The 27,682-nt window shown below is 46.3% G+C and overlaps 1 protein-coding gene across 2 annotated transcripts in view; it reads left to right on the top strand.

The window, feature by feature from the left end:
- The window catches only part of SPTBN5 (spectrin beta, non-erythrocytic 5), a 466,593-nt gene that overhangs the window by 51,833 nt on the left and 387,078 nt on the right, over positions 1–27,682 (top strand). For both annotated transcript variants that reach the window (XM_073638836.1, XM_073638835.1), the window contains exons 7-8: positions 8,230–8,861; positions 18,572–18,710. In XM_073638836.1, the coding sequence (XP_073494937.1) occupies positions 8,230–8,861; positions 18,572–18,710 (771 nt within the window). The remainder of the gene's footprint in view (positions 1–8,229; positions 8,862–18,571; positions 18,711–27,682) is intronic.

The raw sequence follows: 27,682 nt of genomic DNA, 5'->3' as shown, positions 1-27,682 counted from the left end.
AGTGGAGAGGCCACAATCCAAGCTGCTGGAGGTCTAGTGTGAAGTTTCCACAATCAGTGATGGTTTGGGGAGCCATGTCTGTGAAAGCGCTATATAGGAAAATTAATATTCATTGCTCGCCACGCCCATGGGCGTGGGGAGCACTGAATATTAATTTTCTTTAGCAGCGGGCACAGCGTAGGCAGCAGCTGGCGGCTGCTGCCTCCTGTGCCCCGCTCATCCCCGGCTGCCGCTCCCCCCACACCAACCACCAGCCACAGTATATAGTAGGGACATCTATAGTTCTGACTATAAGACGCACCCTCCACTTTCCTCCAAAATTTTGGAGGAAAAAAGTGTGTCTTATAGTCAGAAGATACGGTAATGTATGAGTTTCACTTTTTGTACTGAAGAAGTGACATAAATTAACTTTTTGATGATATTCTAATTTTGTGAGAAGCACCTGTATGTATTTCTATGTAAAAACTATTTGCTGCGCATATGTTCAGATTCTGAATGTCTTTTAACCGCACCTGGAATCAAAAACCATCAAGTAATTAAAAGAAGTGTTTTCTGCTTTGAAGAGTCTCTATTCTTTACAATGAAAGACAATTGGAACGTTCAAGAGACATCCAGAAGGTGCTTGGATGTCTTTTGGAGCCTTTTGCCAAAGTTTTTGCTTAAAAAAGAAATCATGAGCAGTTTCTTCATTATTCAATGGAGTGAAAAAAAAGGAAAGTAATATCAATCAAAGACTTCACAAAAATCATGGGAAAACCCTCAAAAAACCACAGCAAAACATGTGCGGAAAACTCTCACATCTGAAAAAACAATTGTATTGTAAAATTAATGTTGTCAATTAAAGCAGCAACAACTCATGCCGCAAAAAAATAAGCCCTCACTCATAGAGCTATGTCGAGCCCAAAAAAAAAAGATGACTTTTGGAACAAAGGGAGTAAAAAAAATGAAAAAGCAGAAAAACAAATATTGACTGCAGCGGGAAAGGTTTGAAACAACTTGAAAGCTAGATTAATATAAAAAAAAAGCAAAAAGTAAACATTTTTAGTATCATATTTATCCCCCTAATGAACATTGTTAGGCCGGTTTCACATGTCCGTATATTTCCGGTCCCGTGTGTCTGTATGTGTCACACATGTGGCAACCGTGTGCCACCCATGTGCCGCATCAGGATCACACATACCGGTGCTTGGGAATCAGTGAACAGTTAGCGCTGTTCCCAAGCGCCGGGTGCTGAACACTGCCCTCATCATAGTTCCCTGCCGGCGCTGCGATCAGCATGAGCAAGGGGCAATGATGAGGGTAGTAGTGTCTGCTCCTGCAATGTCCACCTGTAAAACTAAGAATAAAATAAAAAATCCTTATACTCACCTGTTCTAAGTGTCCCCCGCTGTAATCCATGCGACAGCTCAGCAGAGGAGCTGGGGAGAATGAGCTGCTGCAGCGAGCGGGCCCCAGACCTCTGCTGAGCTCAGGAGCGGTGTGTCCTGTCACTCACTGAGCGCTGCCTCGGGGCTCGCTCGCTGCAGGAGTCATTCTCCCCGACTCCTCTGCTGAGGGGTCAGAGGATTAAAGCAGGGGACACTTAACACAGTTGAGTATAAGGATTTTTTATTTTATTCTTATTTTTACAGTTGGACACTGCGGGAGCAGACACTACTACCCTCATCATTGTCCCTGCTGGTGCTGATAGCAGCGGCAGCAGGGAACCATGATGAGAGTTGCATTCAGAACCTGGAACTTGGGGAAAGCGCTAACTGTACCGCTGATTCCCAAGAATCCATGTGCGGCACGTGTTTACACAGACCCATTGACTTGAATTGGTCCGTGTGATCAGTGCTGCCGGCCAAAAACGGACATGTCTACGTGTTTTGACCACGGACACACGGTCCATGGAAACACACTGACATGTGCGCAGATTTGAATGGGTCTGCGTGTGTCAGTGTCTCCGGTACGTGTGGAAACTGTCACCACGCCTACCGGACAAACGGACGTGTGTGTGAAAGAGGCCTTAAAGAAAAAGACAAAATTGCTGTTTTCCAGATGCCTCCCTCAGTGTACAGTGTATGTCATAATGGTACCAATAAAATAGTAGAATGAAATGTATGCCGGCTCTCTAATTTCTAATCATGACACTAAGAAATTACAAAAATATAATATATCTAATCATAACACTTTGAGAACCGGCATATATTTTATTCTAAATATTTTTTTCCAATTTCCAATATATTACTCGATAACTTAAATGGAACAAAAAAAAACTTTACAAGTGTCCTGCAAAAAAAAAATGCCTTCAGGTGGATATGTTATAAGTTATGCCTCTTTAAATGCAACTATGAGAAAAACAAACTAAAAAAAAAAATCTATGTGTTTATAAACTGAAGTGCAAAGAAATTGTTCATGCGTTCTTTATACCGGCTGATGAGGCACCAGTTGGCATTTTCCATTGCAGTTTGAAAAATAAACTTTGGTTGCTGATTAGTTGCTACGGGTAATGCTTCTATTTTGTTTCCACGTTTTTCATATATGTGGTCTGCGTGTTTCTACATGATTGAAAACATCTGTATTATGTCAGTAGCAAACAGACCTCATCTCTGAGACTTTAAAATTTTCCACTGTCACAAAAGATTTTCTATAAACTGTACAGTAATATTTTAGCAATGTGCAGACAGATTGGTGGTAGTTCCTCCGCACGTTGCATTTGGCAGCAACACATCAAGTCTAGTTACATTTTGTACAATGCTCACATATCACTGCTCAGTGCCAATCAGACTTTAAGCAATATGCATAAAAGTGATAATCAATAGAAATTTAATAAAAACTAGAGGGACAAAGAAGCGCGAATATTGCGTTATCCAGACCACAGGCGTATAGCTGTGCAGAAACTGCTCACCTGGTGGTGTTGTGAGTAAGCACAACACTTAGAAGGACTCTGAAATAGAAGGTCCAGCTGCTGCTGATCCACGGGTTGGTAGCTCCAACTTAGAAGTGAACAGATGTGCAGAAGTGGATATGCTGACGTCTCAACAGATAAAGATGTCAGAAAACACTTGAGATAGTGGAGTTGATAATGCGGTTTTATTCTAAATGCATTTTGAAGTTTATCCACTTCTTCAAGAGAACCACACGTCATCTCCTGATGAAGAAGGGGGTACACTTTGAAACGCATTGAGAATAAAACCGCATTATCTACTCCATTATCTCAAATGTCTTCTGACATCTTTATATTATGCTTTCTCAGCACCGTTCTACTCATTGCGCTCACCACTCTGCTCCTCTCAGTCTTAGACCTTCATGCTGAACTCCCTTTTGCAGCACTGCCAGCACTGCTGCATCCTCCTCTTGCTAAGAATCTTGCTGAAAATCTCAATCTGGCCATAGGGAGGCGTGGTCAGACTCTGCAGGAATTTAACCCGTGTGTCCTGCAGAGTTTAACTTTCCTGGCCTATCTGATATATTAGGCAGCGCCGCTCTCCACACTATCCCTGAATTTAGGTTCTTAGCGGCAGTCCGTTCCTAGTGATCCGTCTAACTGCATGTTTTTATTGACTCTCCTGTTCTCGATTTGGCTTGTATACCCATTCTGCCTGACCTCTCCGCCCCTGGTCTCGGTTACATATTCTGAACCTGTGCTGCCTGCCCCGACCTTGGACTGTCTGACTACGTCTCTGACTGTGCCTTCTGTACCTTGTATTCCTGCCTTCATCCATTGGTCAGCTGCTGCAGGACCAGAGACTGCCCTGGAGTGGCACCTGGTGACCATCCTATTGCCCCAAGCCTATCCTTCCCATCAGAGGCTCTAGTGAAGACCAGGAAGCCACTTAGTCATGCCCCCCCAGGGTAAGCCCGGTCAGTGGCATAGTGGGTCCACACCCACCATGTCACACTTTATCTTTTCAGATGCCAGCATCGTAGCATGTCCGCTTCTCCACATCTCTCCAAATCTATAGAAATTGTGTGTCATTTTTTACCACATTGTGTGTCCGTTTTACAGCTAAATTCTATTGCTCGTTTGGGAACTTTTTTAGAATTCACCATAAACAAGTTCATCCTTTTTTTTTATGTGTGGTCTATGGAAGCAAGTCACACCAATGTCTGGGTCTCATCAGGTGACTTTAAAGGGTTATTCCTATCTTCATAAATAGGTATTGACAAATAGCTCTTGTGAATAGAATTATTTTACTGCTTACTTAAATTTTCCTCCATTCTTGTGATATTTTGCTTCCAGCTTCTTGCGTTAGAGACCGACCACTGCTACTAGACAGCAGAACATGCACAGTGCTTATAAGCTGTTTTCTATTGAGCTTGTACTGCTTTGTAAAATTTGAGTGTTTTTTCTGCGCTGCTGGTGGAGTTCCACGTAAAGGATCCAGGACACACAGGATAGAAGAAATGCAGTTTAATATCTAAGTGTTTCGAAGTTATCCAACAACTTCTTACTCAGGATATAACCACAGACCTATTGAGCTTGTAAGCACTGCTTTGAAGCTGGCCAGGATTGCTGGACTGCATTTTTATCTTCTAATGTCAGCAGTGTTTACAAGCTAGAAAGTAGTGGTGGTCGGTTTTCTAGACAGCAAGCTGTAAACAAAAGAAGTGTTAATATTTTAAAAACGGCTGCAAATTTTAATACACAGGAAATTGTAAAAGTTCTTATTTTTACAAGCACTATCAGACAATATTCATCTATGAAGTTGGGAATAACCCTATAATGCCTCAAATTGGACATGTAGCTATGGTGAACATAGAGTGGTTCAATGGACAACAGTAAACAGTAGATAATTGAGTTTTATTCGCAATGCGTTTCGAACTGCACCCCCTTCTTTATCAGGAGATGACATGTGGCTCTCCTGATGAAGTGGGTACACTTTGAAACGCATTGAAAATAAAACCAAATTATTTACTCCACTATCTCAATTGTTTCCTGACATATTTATGTCACGCCAGTTACCGGCACGCTTTCCCAGTGCAATTCTTCTCACTGCGCTCACCGCTCTGCTCCTCTCAGTCTCAGGCCTTCATTCTGAACTCCCTCTTGCAGCATTCCCAGCACTTCTGCATCCTCCTCTTGCTGAGATTCTCCATCTGGCTATAGGGAGGCGCAGTCAGACTCTGCAGTGTGCAACAGTGTGATATAGCGGGGCCTGCTACAACAGGAGCGGACACAGACAAATGAGGCCCCTGTGAAAAAACAGTTTATGGGCCCTTTGCAGTCTAGTAGCTCATCACAATGCACAATTCCACCTGATTTGGAGGTGAAAGAGGGCCCCTATGCGGCTAGACAGGTTGCACCAGGTACATCTGCCCATGTGCCAGGGTGTGAACGATATACCACACTTCCAGCTGTCATCACACTTTTCTTTCCATGTGTCAGTCTTTTCTTTCACAAAAAAGGAGGTCCCAATGCACACACATGTAACTTCCTGTTCCTGTGCTGGTTTGTACAAGAAAATTAGTTGTGATTTGGATAAATTGGGTTAGTTTACCACACCTTGAGAAACACTATAATATATGTCATTTTCTCTTCAATATACATGCAATTTATTTTTTAAAACATGCATAGCGGCAGATTTTGTCAGTGTGTCGCGGTCCTAAAACTTAACTCTAAGGCTCCTTTTAAACTGTTTGATCGGAGTTGAGACATATTTAATCAAACAGTTGCTCCATTTTTTGGGAGCTGCTTATTACACATCCCATCACAAGCTACACCAAATGCAGCGTCACAAAAGATCTGTACAAGCTGTCATGGAAAACATATAAAAATAGTAATGTTCCATGCTAAAAAAACGCTATGAGTAAAGCTTTATCTTTTTATATTGTTTACTTTTAATTGGCTGTAATTACTTTTATTTGTGTGTTGTACCCTAAGGTAATAAAGTCTAATATTTCTAGACCAAAAATAAGCTTTGCCCTTTTCCAATAAGTGACATAATTCCCCGTGGAGAGACGTCAGCCTAATCTTACCTTCACTGAAATGAGCTTCCCTAATCTCTGCTAATAGGATTGCGAACTGGCGAAAAAGTGTCTGTAAATAATATATATAATGAAAGTCTTTTGTACAGTCTGATGACATATAACCAGATGAAGTCACAGTTGCTTATTGCAAGAATAAACATTTAGATATACAGAATAATTACCAATAAAAAGAAAGGTCCTATACTTGTTCCTTTAAAAGGTGGGAATAGTGCCAATCTCCCATGGGTTATTATGGGCTGCCCTGTGACCTGGTTAATGAGAGGAACTAGACCGGCTGCTGGAGAAGCATCCATATCTCCCTCTTCTTTTGCAAATGCCAATGCACTTATTAGGATCGTTCAGCAGCACCTGGCTGAGATGGCAGAACATCAATGCTGGCATCACCATCCATGGCCAGACTCTGCCCACTCTTACCCTAGAGGTGGGTAACTAGATCTATGAAAGATGCATAGATGGAAACTCCAGGCACAGGGGACACAGCCTCGATGTCTAAAATGGAAACTACACATTACATACACTTAGTACTTGCCCAGGATTAGCCTTAAAGATGAAAAAAACACAATATTAAAATATTTAAACATTTTTAATTGTCAGATATAAGATTTTATGTTGTGTGGTATAAATGGGACATTTGGTTCACAGGTCTGTGTTTTTCTTTTTTCTAAATGTTAATTGTATACATAGAAAATCTCATTGTGCATAAATGCATATTTACGACATAAGGTTGTGTCTCATGTATAGATGCTTTAATATAAGCAAGTATATATAGTCCCGAGGCACATCTTTACCAATTAAACACATAGCCATTTCCTCCATTCCAGAACAAGCACTTTTCAAACGATTACTAAAATGCACTTTAAATTTTGTTCCTTTCTCTATAAGTTATTTTTATATATCGGTCACTTATTTTTGTTTTAGGCACGGCTAAGAACAGTGATGCAGACTAGCAGTGCTGTCTTTTTTATTATTATTATTCATTCATTTATATCACACATTGTATCCCCAAAAGGTCATAAAAAACACTTGGGGTTTCAATTTCAATATTTAAATGCATTTTTTAATTCACTTTTCTTTGTAACTGGGGATGATATCACCAGGAGAAATTCAGCATAATTGCAGAACTGATGAGACCTAACTGCACCTGGCGATCATATGATCGCTGCATCCGGCGAAGGAAGCACTGTTAGTGCTTCTTATACTATATATACAGTGCATGTTCAGTGCTCTGTATTTAGCGATCAGGAAGGCAGAGCTGGTGATAAGCCATCTCTGCCTTCTCTATGGGGAGTCTTTTTCTTTTTTCTTAACGACTCTTCTGGGATCATGATTTTTTTTCCCTCCTACACTTATTAATACCACCTTTCTCACAGACTGCACAGCTCTCATGTCCATTGCCTGTACACCGATGGTGGAGCATAGATATGATCAGATCAGTCCGTTAGAGTCCTCAATAACAAATTCAAGATGAGACAATGTAATACACATATTATTATATTAGTAAGTGACACAAAATCATGTCCTTGACATATTTGTTCAAATAAAGATGACGTTACTTAACTTTAAAGTAAAACTCCAAAGCTAAGAGAAGATTCCTGTCTAGAGCTAAAAATATACTAGAGCACCTAGTTTATTCAGTATGATAGAAGATGTAACCATAGCTTACCTAGCTCTTGCATTGTGGCAGGTACTTTTTCTTATATTAGACTGTTGGCGAATATCGGTCATTGAGCATATTTTCTTTTTTTTTTTTTTTTAAATCTAACTAATTATGCAACGATTTTGTTTCTTCATTGATCTTGATCTTTATAGCAGTGAATTCTCTGCTTTCTGTTCCAGAAATCCAAACTATAATCACCCTTACATGCTAAAGTGTAATTGACCCCATTCTTGGTGACTTGGGAGATGGAGATTGGGAATTGACATTGGGACAGGATATCTTAGGGCTGTAATATAATTATTGTGCTTTAAATCAATTTCCTTTTAAAATAGGTGAAGAACAATATCTGGACACAATCAGTAAAACATCATATTATATTGGTCATAATATTCTCAACCCTGCATTTATTTTGTAGACCTGCACACAATATTGTCTACCTTCTGCCACATTTTGGACTTGGTATTTGGTAACTTTGACTTGTTGGTTATATCTTCAAAAGATATCATGTTTGTTTTTGCAAGGTATTTAATATTTGCACAGTAATGGAATTGAGGCCACTTTTTAGGCAGATTTTTACATTTAAGATTTTTGTTTTCCAGATTATGTCCTTGGTTCTTGAACTTGAGAATCTTAAAAGCCAATATGAAACCATGGTAACCGACCTTCTAAGGTGGATCCAACAAAAAGTCTTGGAGATGAATGATCGCCATTTTCCCAACGCCATCAATAGTATGTTGCAACTCTTGGCCAACTTTAAAACCTATCGCACAGTAGAGAAACCTGCAAAGTACCAAGAGAAAGGCTTGATTGAGGCGCATTTTTTCAACATCCGGACCAAACTACAAGCCAACAACTTGCGCCCTTATTTTCCACCAGACGGGAGGTTCTTGAGTGATATAGAGAAGTATTGGAAGGTCTTGGAAAAAGCAGAATATGAACGAGAGAAGGCTCTGCAGAAAGAGCTGCTCAGACTGGAAGGGCTGGAACATTTGGCACAGATGTTCCAAAAGAAGGCTTTCCTTAGAGAGTCCTACCTGAACGAAATGAGACAAGTCATAGAGAGACAGGATTTCAAGCCCAACAATATCACCCAAGTGGAAGCTGCTACTAAGAAGCTGGAGGCAATTGAGGCAGACGTGCTGCCTCGTGAACAGCGGTTCAAGTCACTTGCCGAGATGTGCGCCGTTTTAGAGAAAGAGAATTACCACAACAAAGCAGTAATAACAACAAAGTAAGTTTGTTTCTTGGGTAAACTTGGAAAACTTTGTCTCACGCAAAAACGTAATCCTAAAATGTAAGGTGATATTACATTAATGGACACAGATCATCTCTGTTTCACACAAAATACAGGCATAAAAGAAGTAAAAAAGACAAGAACACAAGGTTTATTTAATGTGTTAAAATATCAGAAATTGAAGTCGTTTATCTTCTAGAATTATCTACATTGCATCTGTCAGGAGTTGAGGGTCTAAAAGTGGTTGTCCTTGTAAAATAATGCCTTTTAAATAGGAGAATGAATAGCTACGACAACAACATTTTAAAATGTGTAACATCCAAAGTTTTTATTTTTTTGAACTCAAAAAGAAAATCTGAGAAATTTGAGCCCAAATCAACAAATCATAAGATGTTCTTTTATGGTTTAAAAAAGGACTCCTCCTCTGATGAAATTTTTTATTCGCTTGATATATTGCAATCATCATATTATATAGCACTGTGTACTTACAATTGCTCATTTTGTCTTTCTACCCAGTTCATTCTTCACTCATAGCAAGTGAGCATTTCTACTGCATATGACGCGCCCCTGGGCCTGCTGTGTCGCGCAGCGTCTCGCGCACGGGGGCTTACCCAGAACCGGATCAGATGAGGGTTGTAGTGTCCGAGTGGCGGGGACCCGGTCCGTGCCCAGGGGGTCAGACTCAGTGTGTGGCAGTCTTGATAGATGTTATTTGAGTGTCGACTACGCCACCCGTTGATTTGCAGCTATGGAGCTGCCGCTGCAGGGCAGACCGCTGAGGCCGGTGTAGAATTGTGCAGCGTGATAGTATAACCCCCAACGGGAGGGGTATGGCCTCAGGGCAGCCGACGTGGAAGATGGGGGTAGCAGGAACCACTCAGAGATGGTGCGGTGTAATTCAGGGTCTTTACTGGTAACAACGATAGACCCTCCCGGAGTACTTGCTAGCGAACGGGGCCTGGTCAGTCCTTGAGCAGATGGGATCTCCCCTGGCCAGGCGGAGTTGTAGGCCTCCCAAACTGACTGTACTCTTCTGGCTACCTTGCTAGAAGCGGATATAAGTAGCCCACGTCCCTGAGTGTACCGTGTGGTGCTCACCCGTATGGCCGGTGACTCGGGGCCTTCTAATGGCTTCCGCTCCACGATGGCGGTGCTGGTCCCACGCGTGTGACCGTGCCTTCGGGTTTCTGGGCCTGAGGACCTGAAATCCCCTGCCGGTCGGCTTCTGCTGCTGGGTAAGAGTTAGTCCTCACAGCCTCGGACGCCGGGTCCGGTAAGAAAGCTTCTCAGTCAGGGCGAGCTCTGCAGCTGCCAGCCCCTGACTCGTAGTAGTATTGCTTCTGCTGTTTCTTGTCTCTACTCTCCTTGACTGCTCACCCTGCTTCAGCCCCGGGTTTATATAGGGGAAGTTCTTCCCCTCCCAAGACTGGGCAGGAGGTGTGGCATGCACAGGATCCCTGACCAAAGGACCTCCCACCTGCTCTCAGACATAATATCTCTATCACTGTGGCAACCAGACCCCTGGGGTGTCACATTCCCCCCTAGTGAAATTTAGTACTCCGGGACTAAACATATTTTAGAAAAACATAACAAGATATAACAATAACAATACAATAAAGAAACACATAAAGGTGGTCACGGCATGTCCGTAACCGGGTGCAGTCTTTGAAGAAAGCAAGGTGTCCATTTCACCAAAACAGGGAGACGTAACCAGGTAGGGGTCTGTCCTACCCCGAGTCCTTAACAGTCTCTAGTCCATCCTGGGTTACGCTCCAACTATGTACAAGGATTCCCGGTAAATCCACCAAGGACTCCTAAAAATAACTGGAAACACAAAATTATACACAAGCAACAATACACAGATAAACATAAATAAAACTATTTATACACTTCAAATCCTCCAGCGTGCGGGTAACTGGCCTCTAGTGGCCCTAGTGGACCTACGGAGCTGACTGTCTGGCCCTGAACTACAGGGTGTAGGAGCTGTCAAGGGTAAACTGGGCAGCTGTCTACCGGCTCTTTGTCTCACTAGGGGTACGGCAGGCTCACTATAAGCAGAGGGTTGATCCTCCTGTTCTGCTTGTGTGGAGTCTTCTGCCTCCTGGACCGGCTGTTCTTCCAGCTCTACCTGTTGCTCCGTAGGTGCTTGGGATGCTGGTTGGAGGAAGGTGAGTACGGGTACCACAACTGCACCATTGACTTGAGTCCAAGACCGAGGGAAGTCCCCGAGCACAGTACTAACCATATCTTCCCTTTCCTCTACGGGTCGATGGTCTTCTTGTTCCTCTTCAGGGTTCCTCAGTTGTTCGGGACACTTCTTCAGGTGGTCCCGGGATACAATGGCTGTGGTTTCCCCTCCGTCTTTACTGATGGTACAAACCTTCGGGTTCTCGTGGCTTGAGGGCAGTACGGTGTACGGGTCCTTCTCCCACTGGTCATCCAACTTGTGGAGCCGTCTCTTCCTCTTCAAGACCTGCTCTCCGGGTACCAGGGGAACAGCGGGAGCATACTGGTTGTAAGTTTTCTCTTGTCTTTCCCTAGCCTGACAGAGACTTCGCTCCACGCTCTCCTGTACTCTCCGGTACTGCTGCTGCCTCTCTGTGTCCCAGTCTGTTTCTGGTGAAGTGTCCTCGGGTGTCAGGACTCCCATTTCCAGGTCAACAGGTAACTTACCAGGTCTTGCCCTCATTAGGTAAGCCGGGGTACAGTTGGTGGAACCTACCGGGATGTGGTTGTATAGGTCCACCAGATCGGGCAACTTCTCAGGCCACAGACTGCGTTCTTCCAGGGGCAACGTTTTTAGAAGATCCATTACCACCTGGTTCATTTTCTCACAAAGTCCATTAGTTTGCGGATGGTAGGGTGTCGTCCTTATCTTCCGGCAGCCATACAGATTGCAGAATTCCTGGAAGACCTCCGCTTCAAAGGCAGGTCCCTGGTCCGTCAGCACTTGGTCCGGGTACCCGTGTGGACGGCAAAAGTGCTGCTGGAAGGCTCTAGCTGCTGTTTGAGCCGTTAAGTCCTTGACGGGGATGACAACCAGAAACCGGGAGTAATGATCCACGATGGTTAACGCGTAGACGTAGCCACTTCTGCTTGGGGTCAGTTTTACATGATCCAAGGCTACCAGTTCCAACGGTTGCCGGGTGATGATGGACTGCAGGGGAGTCTTCTGGCTGGCACGGTCCTTCCTTCTCAGGTTGCACGGGCCACAGTCTCTGCACCACTTCTCGATGGTTCCCCTCATGCCTACCCAGTGGAACCGCTCGCGCAGCAGGAACTCCAGCTTCTTCCACCCGAAGTGTCCAGCTCCGTCGTGGTATGCCTCCATCACCATGGCTGCGTCTCTTCGTGGCACCACTACTTGCCAGAGTAATTCATGCGTCCGGGAGTTAACCATTCTGCGGCACAACTTCCCTTTGTAAAGGAACAGTCGACTCTTCTCTGCCCATAGTTGTTTGGCTTCCTCCGGAGCGTCTGGTTCAAGGCGAGCCTCCGGCCGAGTCAGCATCTCCTTCACCAGTCGGACGGCAGGGTCGCTGTCTTGCGTTTCCGCCCAGTTGTAGTGGGGTAAGGGGTTCAACGTAGCAGCCTGCTTACTCCTTACCCGGTGGGAATACTGGATAGTCCCATGACGGTGGAACGCAGGGAGTTCAACTTCTTCCAGTCCCTCCGGATCTTCTCCTCCGTCCGGCAGGTTGGGCATCCTGGACAGGGCGTCCGCGTTGGTATTGGAGCGTCCTGCCCGGTATTTGATTGTGAACTCGTAGTTGGACAGACGGGCCATCCACCTCTGCTCCAGGGCACCGAGTCTTGCCGTGTCCAGGTGTGTCAACGGGTTGTTATCCGTGTACACGGTGAACCGGGAAGAAGCGAGGTAATGCTTAAAGCGCTCGGTGACTGCCCATACTACGGCCAGGAACTCTAACTTAAATGAGCTGTAATTCTCGGGGTTCCTTTCGGTGGGTCGCAGTTTTCGGCTGGCGTAGGCGATTACTCGTTCCTTCCCCTGCTGGATCTGGGACAGTACGGCTCCTAGCCCGATGTTACTGGCGTCGGTGTAGAGGATAAAGGGCTGGCTATAATCCGGGTACGCCAGGATTTCGTCCCCCGTGAGGGCCATCTTCAGCTGGCGGAAGGACTCTTCTTCCAACTCCTCCCATTTGAAGGGCGGCTTCTGGTTCTTGGCCTTCCGGGACTGGCCTATCAGGAGGTCCTGCATAGGTGCTGCCTTTTTGGTGAAACCGGGAATAAACCTTCGGTAGTAGCCTACCAACCCGAGGAACTGCCGCACTTCTTTTACGCTGGAGGGACTTGGCCATTCCTTAATTGCGGTGATCTTATCAGGGTCGGGAGCCACTCCGTCAGCGCTCACCACGTGTCCCAGGTACTGCACCTTTGGTTTCAGGAGGTGACACTTGGAGGGTTTCACCTTTAGGCCGTAACTCGCCAGAGCTTCGAACACTTCCGCCAGGTGTTTCAGGTGGTCCTCATACGTCTTGGAATATACGATGACATCGTCCAGGTACAACAAGACCGTCTCGAAGTTTCTGTGGCCCAGACAACACTCCATTAGTCGTTGGAAGGTTCCTGGTGCGTTGCAGAGTCCGAACGGCATGCAGGTGAACTCACTAAGTCCCATCGGGGTGGTGAATGCAGTCTTCTCCCGGTCCGCCTCTGCTACAGGAACCTGCCAGTACCCGCTAGTGAGATCCAAGGTAGAGAAGAAGTTAGCAGATCTTAAAGCAGCCAACGACTCCTCTATCCTTGGTAAGGGGTACGCATCCTTGTGTGTGATACGATTGATTTTCCGGTAATCTACACACATCCTCATGGTGTTGTCTTTCTTTCGGACTAAGACTAGTGGAGCTGCCCAGGGGCTACAGCTATCCCTGATCACCCCAGCCTCCTTCATGTCTCTAAGCATCCCCTTGGCGTGTTGGTAGTGGGCAGGGGGTATGGGTCGATACCTCTCTTTTATAGGAGGATGGTCTCCCGTGGGGATGTGGTGTTCTACCCCCTTGACTCGCCCGAAGTCTAACGGGTGTTTACTGAACACTCTCTCGTACTCCTGAACCACCCGATAGACTCCTTGTTTCTGGTGTGCGGGAGTGGAGTCAGTACCCAGATGTAGTTGCTGACACCAGTCCTCCATGTTTTTCTTAGAGCCGTTACCTTCCTCCGGGTGAGATGGAGGCAAGGGTTCCACAGATTGTATAGAATTTTGGTTAATGGTATATAATTTGGCTAGCGTGGCATACCGGGGCAGGTACACTTCCCTCTCCCCGATATTTATTATGCGAACGGGCACCCTCCCATGGCGTACATCAACCACCCCCCGTGCTGTCAAAATGGTGGGCCTACTGTCCGAGTAAACTGGTTCTACCATTGCCTGGTAATCTCTACCTCTCAGACCAATAGCTGCCCAGCACCAAATCATCATTTCACTTTTTGGGGGCATGGCAATAGGAAAAGGGTCACACATTCTTACGCTACCAATCTCACCGCCGGAGAGTTCCACCTGTTGCCGTCGCATCAGTGCCCGGATCTCTTTCTAGAGCACCCGCTGCTCGCCGGAGCTGGCGTTCTTGGCAACCTGCTGTAAAAGGAAAATCACCTCTGCAAGACAATTTTCAATTACATTAGTTCCTAGAGTTATTTTTGGGTGACTCTCATGTTTGTCAATATCTACAATGATCAGTCCCTGTGCTGCCAGTTCGACTCTACCGATTTTGATGGTCACCTCTTTAAATCCGATCTGTGGCACGGGCTGGCCATTGCTGGCGATGATACTCAAGTCGTCGTCAGGGTAGCGGGTAATATCCGAGTCATTCCAGTACTGCTTAAAGAGCACGTACGGGATGGTGGTGACCTGTGACCCGGTGTCCAGTAGGGCACTCATGGGAATGCCATCCAGTACCACAGGCAAGACTGGACGTCCTCCCACATATCTGTCGCGCCAGTTCGATGGGCCTGGTGATCTTTTTCCTGGGGGTTGGCCCTCTACCCCAGGTTGTGCCCGTTTAAAGAACAGTACCTTGCCATATGTCCGGGTTGATTGCAGCGGCGGCAGATGGGTCGTCCGTCCTCGCTGTATCGGTCACTGGGTCTTCCTCTGGCCGGTGGGGTCCTCCTTGGTCGACGCCACGGGATGTCCTCCGGTCCGGATGCCAGCTGGATCTTCCCTGGGGTGGAAACCTGTAAAGACTGCACAGTTCGGGTTAGCGCAGCAACGCTCTTAGCTAGCTCTTGGACCTGATGGTGTAGGTCTGGAGCCGGGTCATTGTCCAAAGCCTGCGCATCAGCTCCCACAGGCCCTGCCGACAAGGGCGCCGCCTCCTGGTGGTAAGTGATAGCAGGGCGCTTGTGGGTCACAACGCCACCTGGTGCCGGTTCTCGGAGCACCCGGATGGCTCTGTCCTTGAACTGTGCAAAGCCCAGATGGGGATCCTGTAAGGCCATTGCCCGCAACTGGGTTCGGTGGGTATTACAATACAGTCCCTCTATAAACTGTTCGGTCAACAGCCTGTCCTCGTTTCCCACTCCATCAGGGTCGGTCTGCTTAATGGCCCTCAGGGCCTCTTGTAGGTTTAGTGCATAGTCCCTTATACTCTCATGCGCTCGCTGCTTGCACCCGTAGAATCTAAGCTTAATCTCGGCTGAGGTGCGGGTATCAAAGGTGTCCTTCAGCCGGGTTAGTATCCCTGCGACAGTCTTCCTCCCAGGTGGCCAGGATTTTACTTCCCTTTTGGCTGCCCCGGTTAGTTGGGCCACCAGGATGCTCACTTTTTGCTCTTCTGTGAGGGGGTACACCTGGAAGAGGCTATCCAGCTTTTCTCTAAAGTCATGCAGGGTATGTGACTCCCCTGAGTACTGGGGTAGCCAAGCTGCTCCCGGGATATAGGGCATGGTGAAGGGCATAACTGCAGCAGCGGTAGCGCTGGCGGGGGTTGAGGCAGTGAAGCTCTCCTCCGTATCCGACATCTTCCTCCCCCCTAGTGGACCGTGGCCTACCTTGCGATGATCCTGTTCCGTAGGCCGCGGCTCCGCAGTGGATCGTCAGGGTTGAGGACCTTCCGTCGCGCTCCTGTGACGTCGGCGTCTGCTGGGCTCCTTCCAGGACCTTACGCAACGTCCGGACGTGAGGCGGGGCTTCAGTTCTCGCGCGCTTTCGGAGTCCACGCCCCTCTTCTTCCCGCGCGGCGTCCTCAAGATGGCGTCCAATGGCGGGAAAACTCCACGGATGGCGGGAAGAAGGCAGAAGATGGCGCCGGATGGCGGGAAACTTCACCGATGGCGGGAAGAAGGCTGAAGATGGCGCCGGATGGCGGGAATCTTCACCACAGGTAAGTTTGAAAAGTCTCTTTTTCAGGCACGCAGTACCCGGTGGTTGCGGGCACGAAATCCTGCCGACTACGCCAAAGTTGACGCGCCCCTGGGCCTGCTGTGTCGCGCAGCGTCTCGCGCACGGGGGCTTACCCGGAACCGGATCAGATGAGGGTTGTAGTCTCCGAGTGGCGGGGACCCGGTCCGTGCCCAGGGGGTCAGACTCAGTGTGTGGCAGTCTTGATAGATGTTATTTGAGTGTCGACTACGCCACCCGTTGATTTGCAGCTATGGAGCTGCCGCTGCAGGGCAGACCGCTGAGGCCGGTGTAGAATTGTGCAGCGTGATAGTATAACCCCCAACGGGAGGGGTATGGCCTCAGGGCAGCCGACGTGGAAGATGGGGGTAGCAGGAACCACTCAGAGACGGTGCGGTGTAATTCAGGGTCTTTACTGGTAACAACGATAGACCCCCCCGGAGTACTTGCTAGCGAACGGGGCCTGGTCAGTCCTTGAGCAGATGGGATCTCCCCTGGCCAGGCGGAGTTGTAGGCCTCCCAAACTGACTGTACTCTTCTGGCTACCTTGCTAGAAGCGGATATAAGTAGCCCACGTCCCTGAGTGTACCGTGTGGTGCTCACCCGTATGGCCGGTGACTCGGGGCCTTCTAATGGCTTCCGCTCCACGATGGCGGTGCTGGTCCCACGCGTGTGACCGTGCCTTCGGGTTTCTGGGCCTGAGGACCTGAAATCCCCTGCCGGTCGGCTTCTGCTGCTGGGTAAGAGTTAGTCCCCACAGCCTCGGACGCCGGGTCCGGTAAGAAAGCTTCTCAGTCAGGGCGAGCTCTGCAGCTGCCAGCCCCTGACTCGTAGTAGTATTGCTTCTGCTGTTTCTTGTCTCTACTCTCCTTGACTGCTAACCCTGCTTCAGCCCCGGGTTTATATAGGGGAAGTTCTTCCCCTCCCAAGACTGGGCAGGAGGTGTGGCATGCACAGGATCCCTGACCAAAGGACCTCCCACCTGCTCTCAGACATAATATCTCTATCACTGTGGCAACCAGACCCCTGGGGTGTCACACATACAGGCGATCTGATCATCGCCTATATGTAGCAGAGCCGATCAGAAAAGTGTTGCTTCCATACTGAAGCAAGAAAAAAGTGTAGAAAAATGTTTTTTAAAAAATATAAAAGTTTAAATCAACCCCTTTCGGCCAATCAAAATAAATCAATAAAAAAAAACATATACACATATTTGGTATTGCCGCATTCAGAATCGCCCAATCTATCAATGTAAAAAAAGAATGAATCCCATCGGTAAACGGCGTGACGATAAAAAAAATTCTAAACGCCAGAATTACGTATTTTTTGTCGCCACAACATTGCAATAAAATGCAATAACGAGTGATCAAAACATCGAATCTAACCCAAAATGGTATCAATAAAAACATCAGCTCGGCATCCAAAAAATAAGCCCTCATCCGGCCCCATATCACGAAAAATGGAGATGCTACGGGTCTCGGAAAATGCTCCCTTTTTTTTCTAGCAAACTTTGGATATTTTTTTCACCACCTAAATAAAAAAGAACCTATACATGTCTTGTGTCTATGAACTCCTAATGACCTGGAGAATAATAATGGCAGGTCAGTTTTAGCATTCAGTGAACGTGGTAAAAAAGAAAAAAAACAACAACTATGGAATTGCACTTTTTTTGCAATTTCACCGCACTTGGAATTTTTTTTACCATTTTCCAGTACACGATATGGTAAAACCAATGATGACGTTTAAAAGTACAACTCGTCCCGCAAAAAATAATCCCTCACATGGCCACATTGACCAAAAAATAAAAAAGTTATGGCTCTGGGAACAAGGAGAGCAAAACACTAAAATGTAAAAACGGAAAACGCTCCAGTCATTAAGGGGTTAATTATATACCGCAGCAGCTAAAATACTATTTGTATTTAGCTATAGCGCCACCTGGCTGTCTAATGCTTTTGCATTAAAATGATATAACAAATTAACATAGAACATAGGCTTGTTAGAAAAGTTACAATGTAATTTATTAATTTTTTTCAATCTGTGCTAATTTGGGGATTGGGAGTCCAGTGGGAGGTCCTGTTTAGTGTTAACAGCTATCTCTGTGTGCACACCTCTATAGAAATAGCTGTCAATCATTGTATAGGACCGCCTCCTGGACTCCTAAGCCAAGAATGAGCAGAAATGAAATTAAATAAATGACAACGTATACTGGAGCTTTTCTAACAAACTATACATCTATGTGCCCATCTCCTCCTGCCCTAGAACATACTGCAGATGGCACTGCTTTTATCAATGTGATGATTTGCTTTAAAACTAATATTTTCCTTCTTACTCTCTTATCATACAGACAACAAGAGTTATCAAGGGGCTGGAATGCATTACTAAACTTACTGAAAACTCACAAACAGTTATTAGAGGATAAGCAGCAGATGCTGGTCCTTTTGCGAGACATTGACACTGCTGTTGAAGAGCTGCGAGCTATGCAGGTAACAGCGTTTGCTTTCTAAATAACACATGCAAATGTGCCCTTAACCCTGTATTACTGAGTTTATTTTTAATAAATATTGATGGTCTTTTCTTAAAATAGGCTGTTAATTAGAGATGAGCGTTGTTCTACTCGAACTGTTCGCCAATCTCAAATTCGAGCTGTTTTGGGCGGTGTTCGAGCCGGTCGGCGAACACGAACAATTTGAGAAAAATTCGGCTGTTCGAGGTTATGTTCGATAACTGTTCGTGCACCAAAATCATAACTGGATTTTTTCTCAGTAATGATGAAAATTAATGTTAATACGCAGTTTGAGTGTACAGCGGGGTGGGGGGAGGGGCAGGGGATGGATCTCTGCAGGAACAATGAAGATCTCCATTTTTTTTTCTCTTTCCCGCATTTGCAGTGGGGAGGTGCAATCTGTCAGCCTATCAGCAGCGCACACACGGAGCGAAGTGCTTTTTTTCACACAAGCAAGGGCATGTGTGATTGGCAGTGTATGTCACATGTCCTTGCCCTATAAGACCAAGCCATTTTCCCCGTCGCCACCATTTTCTCACTGCTGCAGCTGCGTGTTAGACGGCACCGCTGTTGCTGTGTGCGCTATACCTTGTTAATTTCAAGCCAATTTTCGCACAAATATACAGATAGCTTGGGAGTAGGGAATAGTTGTGATTGCAGTCCTTTTAAGGACTAGGTTACAGCATTTCCTACGACTTTTATCAGGCAGGTCTGTGCTCTTAAATAGATAGATTGTGGGAGTAAAGACTAATTGTAATTGGAGTCCTTTTCAGGACTAGGTTACATCAGTTCCTATCAGTTTTTGCCAGGCAGGTCTGTGCCAGTGCTGTGCAAGTTTTTTTCACAGCATTTGGCTGAATCTAGCAAAGCTAATCCTTTTTGGCCTATTGCAGAGTGTGTTAGTCAGTGGAGTAGCCTATCTGTGTTGCAAGATATACCACCTGTGTATAGAATACCAATTTTTTTACTGCACCTAGTGAAGTAAAATCTTTTGGGCATAGCATCATTCTATTAGTCCATCTATACTGACCTCCATCAGGTTGCAAACTGAATATCATTTTTTTCTGCATCTAGCTCTGAAAAAATATTTGGGCTTCTAGCGGTGTGTGGGACTTGGTCTATTAGTCCATCTATACTGACCTCCATCAGGTTGCAAATTAAAAATAATTTTTTTCTGCATCTAGCTCTGAAAAAATATTTGGGCTTCTAGCAGTGTGTGGGACTTGGTCTATTAGTCCATCTATACTGACCTCCATCAGGTTGCAAATTAAAAATAATTTTTTTCTTCATTTATCTCTGAAAAAATATTTGGGCTTCTAGCAGCGTGTGGGACTTGTTCTATTAGTCCATCTATACTGACCTCCATCAGGTTGCAAATTAAAAATAATTTTTTTCTGCATCTAGCTCTGAAAAAATATTTGGGCTTCTAGCAGTGTGTGGGACTTGGTCTATTAGTCCATCTATACTGACCTCCATCAGGTTGCAAATTAAAAATAATTTTTTTCTGCATCTAGCTCTGAAAAAATATTTGGGCTTCTAGCAGTGTGTGGGACTTGGTCTATTAGTCCATCTATACTGACCTCCATCAGGTTGCAAATTAAAAATAATTTTTTTCTTCATTTATCTCTGAAAAAATATTTGGGCTTCTAGCAGCGTGTGGGACTTGTTCTATTAGTCCATCTATACTGACCTCCATCAGGTTGCAAATTAAAAATAATTTTTTTCTGCATCTAGCTCTGAAAAAATATTTGGGCTTCTAGCAGTGTGTGGGACTTGGTCTATTAGTCCATCTATACTGACCTCCATCAGGTTGCAAATTAAAAATAATTTTTTTCTTCATTTATCTCTGAAAAAATATTTGGGCTTCTAGCAGCGTGTGGGACTTGTTCTATTAGTCCATCTATACTGACCTCCATCAGGTTGCAAATTAAAAATAATTTTTTTCTGCATCTAGCTCTGAAAAAATATTTGGGCTTCTAGCAGTGTGTGGGACTTGGTCTATTAGTCCATCTATACTGACCTCCATCAGGTTGCAAATTAAAAATAATTTTTTTCTGCATCTAGCTCTGAAAAAATATTTGGGCTTCTAGCAGTGTGTGAGACTTGGTCTATTAGTCCATCTATACTGACCTCCATCAGGTTGCAAATTAAAAATAATTTTTTTCTGCATCTAGCTCTGAAAAAATATTTGGGCTTCTAGCAGTGTGTGGGACTTGGTCTATTAGTCCATCTATACTGACCTCCATCAGGTTGCAAATTAAAAATAATTTTTTTCTGCATCTAGCCCAGCCAATAGTTTTGGCCTAATACCACAGTTTGGCCACTCAGCTCTGCTCGGTTACCATCCATTGTTTTTTTGTGCAAACAACTCCAGAGTTGTGAATTAGTTAACCACCAAAATGAGTGGAAAAAGGCCTGCTGCTGGTGGAAAGGGGAATAGGCGTGTTGGGAAGGGGAAAAAAGGTTGTGTCCGTGGGGTAGGTGCAGAAGAAAGACCATCTTCCAGCCAAACTAAAATGTCTACTTCTTTTAGCGGACAATGTGATAAGATCCCTTTCTTACGGCCACGCCAATCGCTACAAATTCCAGATGAGGCACAAAAACAGCAGGTGCTTCAACGGATATCAAGTGCTCCTTTAAGTGGGCTCTCCTCCACATCAACTTCAACATCACAAATACTCCAGTCCTCAAAGGTGTCACCCAAATCGCACTTGCTTCCTCACAGCTCCCAAATCTCCAGCTGCCCGTCTGAGTATGAGGTAGAACAGATGGTTGAGTCTGCAGAGCTGTTTACTCATACTATAGCCTGGGAATCAGAGGTCGACTCCAGCGCTTCTGTGAATCCAGACGAGGAAATGATCTGCACTGATGCCCAGAATCTTTATGAGTCGGATCCAGGACCAGACGCAGAAGGTTCTGACCATAATGTAGACCCTCATTCCCAAACTGTAACTCCTGTTGGTGGAGACAATGAGGAAGACGATGATAAGACTCAAATACCTGATTGGAGCGACAACTTTAGTTTTTTGTCAGGGCAGGAACAGGTTGGCTCTGAGGACGACGGGTGTGATAACGCACAGGGTGATGATGATGAGGTCGGAGATCCCACTTACTGTCAACCCACAGTCAGCCAAGAGATGAGGTCAGCAGAGGAGGTGGAGGAAGATGCTAGTGACGACGAGGTCAGGTTGCGCCTTCCTGGACAGAGACGTAGTACTGGAAGCACGTCAACAACTGCATCCTCAAACACAACTCTGCCTCTCACCACAAGTCGTGGTGGCTCTTCAGGTCGCATGGGTGCTAAGCCTTGCATAGCCTGGGCATTTTTTCAGATCGATAAAGATGACCCAACTCGTGTTATCTGTAACATTTGTCAGCAAAAGCTAAGTAGAGGCCAAAAAATACATAGTTTGAGTACTTCATGCATGAACCGGCACATGGACATGAAGCATAAGTTGCAGTGGGAAGCTCAGTGTGCTACAATGCGGCCTAGCCGGCCGGGCCAATCACCGTCTGCCATATCTTGTGCATCCGCGGCCTCTTCATCCTCTGTGACTGGGGGGACAGCAGTCACACCTGTTTTGGGGCGCAGACCTGCCACCTCTTTACCCGCAACAGCCAGCGTGATTGGCAGGTCATCATTTTCTTTGGAGGTGGTAACACCAGCTGGTGTTGAGCGCTGTCCGACATCGATAGCACCACCTTTGGATCAAGGCAACCTAACATGTCCGCCTGCATCTTCCTCACAGACCGGCAGTTTGCCGGGGACACCCTTATCAACCCCGTCTAAGCACAATAGCCAGCCCTCGGTCCCTCAGATGTGGACAAGTAAAAGACCATTTCCTCCTAGCCATGAGAAAGCTAAGAGGTTGAATTTCACCATCTGCAAGCTCTTGGCTACAGAAATGCTGCCTTTCCGCCTGGTGGACACAGAGGATTTTCGAGACCTTATGTCCGTCGCAGTGCCCCAGTACCAGATGCCCAGTCGGCACTACTTCTCAAAGAAAGGTGTGCCTGCGCTCCACCAGCATGTCGCACACAACATCACCGCTTCTTTGATAAACTCTGTGTGTGACAGGGTGCATTTCACCACAGACACTTGGACGAGTAGGCATGGACAGGGGCGTTACATGTCGCTGACTGGGCACTGGGTAACTATGGTGACAGCAGGACAAGGGGCTGCTGTCCAAGTCTTGCCGTCCCCACGAGTTGTGCGTCAATCCTCTTTATGTCAAAGTTCCTCCACTGCTTCTGCCTCCTCAACCTCCTCTCGGTCTTCCACCTGCACCCAAAGCCTGTCTGGTCATGCCACAAGCTTTCTAACTGCGCAGAAGGGATCCTGCACACCTCCTTACTATGCTGGCAGTAGGGCTCAACGTCATCAGGCGGTTTTTACATTGAAATGTCTGGGAAATGTGAGTCACACAGCTGAGGAGTTGTGGTCAGCTCTGGAGAACCAATTTCATGAATGGTTGTCTCCACTGGACCTGAAACCAGGGAAGGCCGTGTGCGACAATGCTGCAAACCTGGGTGCGGCCCTTCGCCGGGGCAATGTCACACACGTGCCTTGTATGGCTCACGTGTTGAACCTGGTTGTCCAGCAATTTTTAGCCCACTATCCCAGACTAGATGGCCTTCTGCAGAGGGCACGGTCGCTGTGTGCTCACTTCCGCCGTTCGCATCCCGCAGCTCAGCGACTTACATCTCTACAGAAGTCGTTGGGCCTGCCACTTCACCGGCTAAAATGCGATGTACCTACCCGGTGGAATTCAACTCTGCACATGTTGCAGCGACTGTGGCAGCACCGACAAGCCCTGGTGCAATACGTTCTGACGTATAGCCTGGGCCAACGAGATTCAGAGGTGGGGCAAATCACGCTGGAGGAGTGGTCTCAGATCAGGAACCTATGCACCCTTCTGCACAGTTTTGAAATGGCAACGAAGATGTTTAGTGCTGACGATGCCATTATCAGCATGACTATTCCGGTGATTTACATGCTGGAGCACATGTTAAACAGAATTCGGAGTCAGGTGGTGGCACAAGAGGAGGTGGAGGAAGTAGAGGAGGAGGAGTTGTATGCGGAAGGGCTAACATCTGCAAGGTCCAGACGGTCGGCAGCACCAAGGCGGCAGGCATGTGAGGTTGGGGGAGATGGTTTTACCAGGGCGCATGGTAGCAGCCAAACTAGTGAGGAAGGTGCAGGAGCCCAGGAAGAAGTGGAGGACGAACTGATGGAAGACTCATCAGATGAGGGAGACCTTGATCACATTTCTGTTGTGCGAGGTTGGGGGGAGAGGACAGAGGAAGGAAGCATGATTGTTACCTCGCCACCAACACAACAGGGACTTGGTGCTCCTGGATGCGCAACACACATGAGTGCCTTCTTGCTGCACTACCTGCAACATGACCCTCGAATTGTGAGAATTAGAAATAATCCTGACTACTGGGTTGCCACACTGTTAGATCCCCGGTACAAAAGTAAATTTGCAGAAATTATTCCTGCCATAGAAAGGGATGCACGCATGCAGGAGTATCAGCAGAGACTGTTGCAGAATCTTACATGTGCTTTTCCACAAAATACCAGTGGTGCACGTAGTGAATCTCACAGTTCCAACTTGCCAACCGTGGGACCGTCAAGTGTTCAGCACTCAAACCGTAACAGAACCACAGTATCTGCTGGTAACATCAATTTTGCGGAATCATTTCACCACTTTTTTAGCCCATCCTTTGCAAGGCCACAGGAGACAAGAAGTCTGACACATAGTCAACGCCTAGAGACGATGGTACAGGAGTATCTCCAAGTAAACATTGAAGCCACGACTGTGTCACTGGACCCTTGCTCTTTTTGGGCTTCCAATCTGGATAAATGGCCGGAGCTAGCCACTTACGCCTTGGAGATCTTGTCATGCCCCGCAGCCAGCGTTCTGTCTGAACGTGTGTTCAGCGCTGCTGGTGGTGTGCTGACAGATAAGCGCACGCGGCTCTCCACTGATAATGTAGACAGACTCACGTTCATAAAGATGAACAAATCATGGATCCGAAACGACTTTTCTACCCCTGTGTCATCCTGGGGAGAGTAAAAGCTTGATGATTGGTTAAAATCACCCTACCAACCGTTTTAAGCTTTCAAATTACTAATCATGTTTATCTGTATCTTGACTGGAAAATAATTTGGGCTTTGTAGCAGTGTGCAGCACTGATCCTATTAGGCCATCTATAATAAGCTTCACCAGATTTAAAATTAAAAATAATTTTTAGCTGCATCTAGCCCGGAAAATAATTTTGGGGCTCCGAGATGCGCAAGACACATAAGTGCCTTCTTGCTGCACTACCTGCAGCATGACCCTCATATTGTCAGAATTCGAAGTAATCATGACTACTGGGTTGCCACACTCTTAGATCCCCCAAACTTTTCGATCAACCTTTTCATTTTAATAAAGACCAAAAAAATGGTCATTTTTGAAATTATAAGCATTAGCAGGTTGTTAGAAACTGAAATCAAACAGTTTTCAACTCAAAACTTTATTCTAGGTGATGTTACATTTTCACATAGGACCCCTTGTTCGAAAGGAGCTTCTGAACTCTCTCGTCCATTGAATTTGTCAGGTTTTGGATGGTTTCTGCTTCAATTGTTTTGCATGAGGACAGAATACCCTCCCAGAGCTGTTGCTTAGATGTGAACTGCCTCCCGCCATCATAGACACTCCTTTTAATGATGCTCCAAAGGTTCTGAATGGGGTAGAGGTCAGGGGAGCATGGGGGTCACACCATAAGTTTGTCCCCTTTTATGCCCATATCAGCCAGAGATGCAGATGTTTTATGTGCAGCATGAGATGGTGCATTATCATGCAGAAAAATGATCTTGCTGTGAAATACACGGTTCTTCTTCTTGAACCATGGCAGGAAGTGCTGTTTGAGAAAATCCACATACATTATGGAGTTCATCTTTAGCGCCTTCAGGGATCCTAAAGGGGCCGACAATCTCTCTCCCCATGATTCCAGCCCAAAACATTACTCCACCTCCTCCTTGTTGGCGCTGTAGCCGTGTTTGCGTGGGGTGTCCATCAACCAGCCATCCTCCACTCCATTCATCTGGACCATCGAGCGCTGCACGGCACTCATCCGTGAACAAAACAGTTTTGAAATCAGTCTTCATGTAATGTTTGGCCCACTGGAGCCGTTTCTGCTTGTGTGAAGTGGATAGAGGAGGTCGACAGGATGGCGTATGCACAGCTGCAAACCTCTGAAGGACCCTGCATCTTGTTGTTCGGGGGACGTTGGAGGCACAAGCAGCTTCAAAAACTTGTCTGCTGCTATGACAAGGCTTTTTTGCCGCTGCTGTTTCAACCTGACGTAATTGCCTGTAGGAAAGAGTCCTCAATTTGCCCTTATCAGCACGCACACGTGTGTACTGTGAATCAGCTACATACTTCTTGATTGCCAAGACACTTCATCCTGATCATCGCACAATGTTGATTGTAGTCATGCCTTGACCTAAACACTCCACAATTTGTTGCTTCTCAGCAGCCGACACATCCTTTTTCTTTCCCATTTTGGTAGAAAATGTAGGCTGCTTAATAATGTGAGAGAGCCTTCTTAAGTAGTCTTGCCTTTCATTGGACACACCTGCCAAACTAATTAGCACAGGTGTCTGCAATTGCTTACAGTGATATAAAGAGCCCTGACACACATCACCATCAATGAGTTTAACTGACAAACAAACAAATTCTTCCCTTATCACTCCTAAACACTTTTTGCATAATAATTTGGAACGCGGTGTACATGTGCTTTTCCACAAAACACCAGTGGTTCACGTAGTGAATCTTACAGTTCTAACTTGCCAACCGTGGTCTGTATGGAATTGTTCAATAAAGGGCCCAAAATTAAGATAACATAGATGGGAGAGGTCTCTATGAATAGGAATTCCTAAGTATTTGATACCCTGTGAGGGCCAGGCAAAGGGAAAGTTGGACTGGATGGAATCCTATATGGATTTAGGGAGGGAGACATCGAGGGCCTCAGACTTCGCTGCATTGATTTTAAAATTTTACCATGTAACAAAGTGATCTATTTCAGCCATAACAGCAGGGATGGATATATGTGATTGAGTGATATATACTAGGACATCATCAGCAAATAGAGAGCACTTGTACTCGGTGCCTCCCACCTCAATCCACCTAATATTGGGGTTATGGCGAATTGATGAGAGCAGGTGCTCCGTCACTAGGATGTATAAGAGAGGGGACAGAGGACATCACTGCCTTGTCCCATTGGTGATTGTGAAAGGTGATGAAAATGTTCTGACGCACCCCCTGGGCCTTGGGACACCCGGAGCCGGACCCTTTTTGGTGGATGCTGGTGGTTGTAGTCTTCGTGGCGGCGATCCGGTTCCGTGGCTCAGGGCGGTCAAACCAGTGGCGGAACTATTTATGTGGTTTTGATGTTTAAATGTCCGACTACGCCACCCGTGGATTGCGGTCAGAGTGAACCGCCGCTACAGGGCAGACCGCTAAGGCTGGTGTTGTGGGTGCAGCAGAGCGTAGCATAACTCCCCACGGGAGGAGTATAGCCTCAGGGCAGTGTATGCGGAGGATGGGGGTGATGGTGCAGGGCAGCAGCAGTAACGACACGGAGTCAGTGATGCAGTTCAGGGCCTTTACTCACAGTTCTTATTATCCAGACCACGTCTGCAGGTAACGGCTGCCCACGTCGTACTGTGCTCACCAGGTGAGGGGCTCAGACAACTCCCAGATAACTTTGGAGCGCTTCACAGGACCCCCTTTGTGTGTCCTTTGTCTGGCCTTTCTTACCAACACTTCTGTCCGGCTGCCTCGGGCCTCCTCTTGGTAAACTTGGCGCCAGTTTCCCTGACCCTATGTGGTGCCTTCCTAGCGGGTGGAGCAAGGGGCTGCGCCACATAAAATGTCAGAGCCTCCGGTTTCTAGCTGAGGG

This window comes from Phyllobates terribilis, unplaced genomic scaffold (assembly GCF_046119375.1).
Source record: "Phyllobates terribilis strain yellow unplaced genomic scaffold, ASM4611937v1 Scaffold_7__3_contigs__length_470593459, whole genome shotgun sequence".
Classification (NCBI taxonomy): Eukaryota; Metazoa; Chordata; class Amphibia; order Anura; family Dendrobatidae; genus Phyllobates; species Phyllobates terribilis.
The sequence above is the reverse complement of the archived record's forward strand: the minus strand, read 5'-3'. Positions and strand labels throughout refer to the sequence as shown.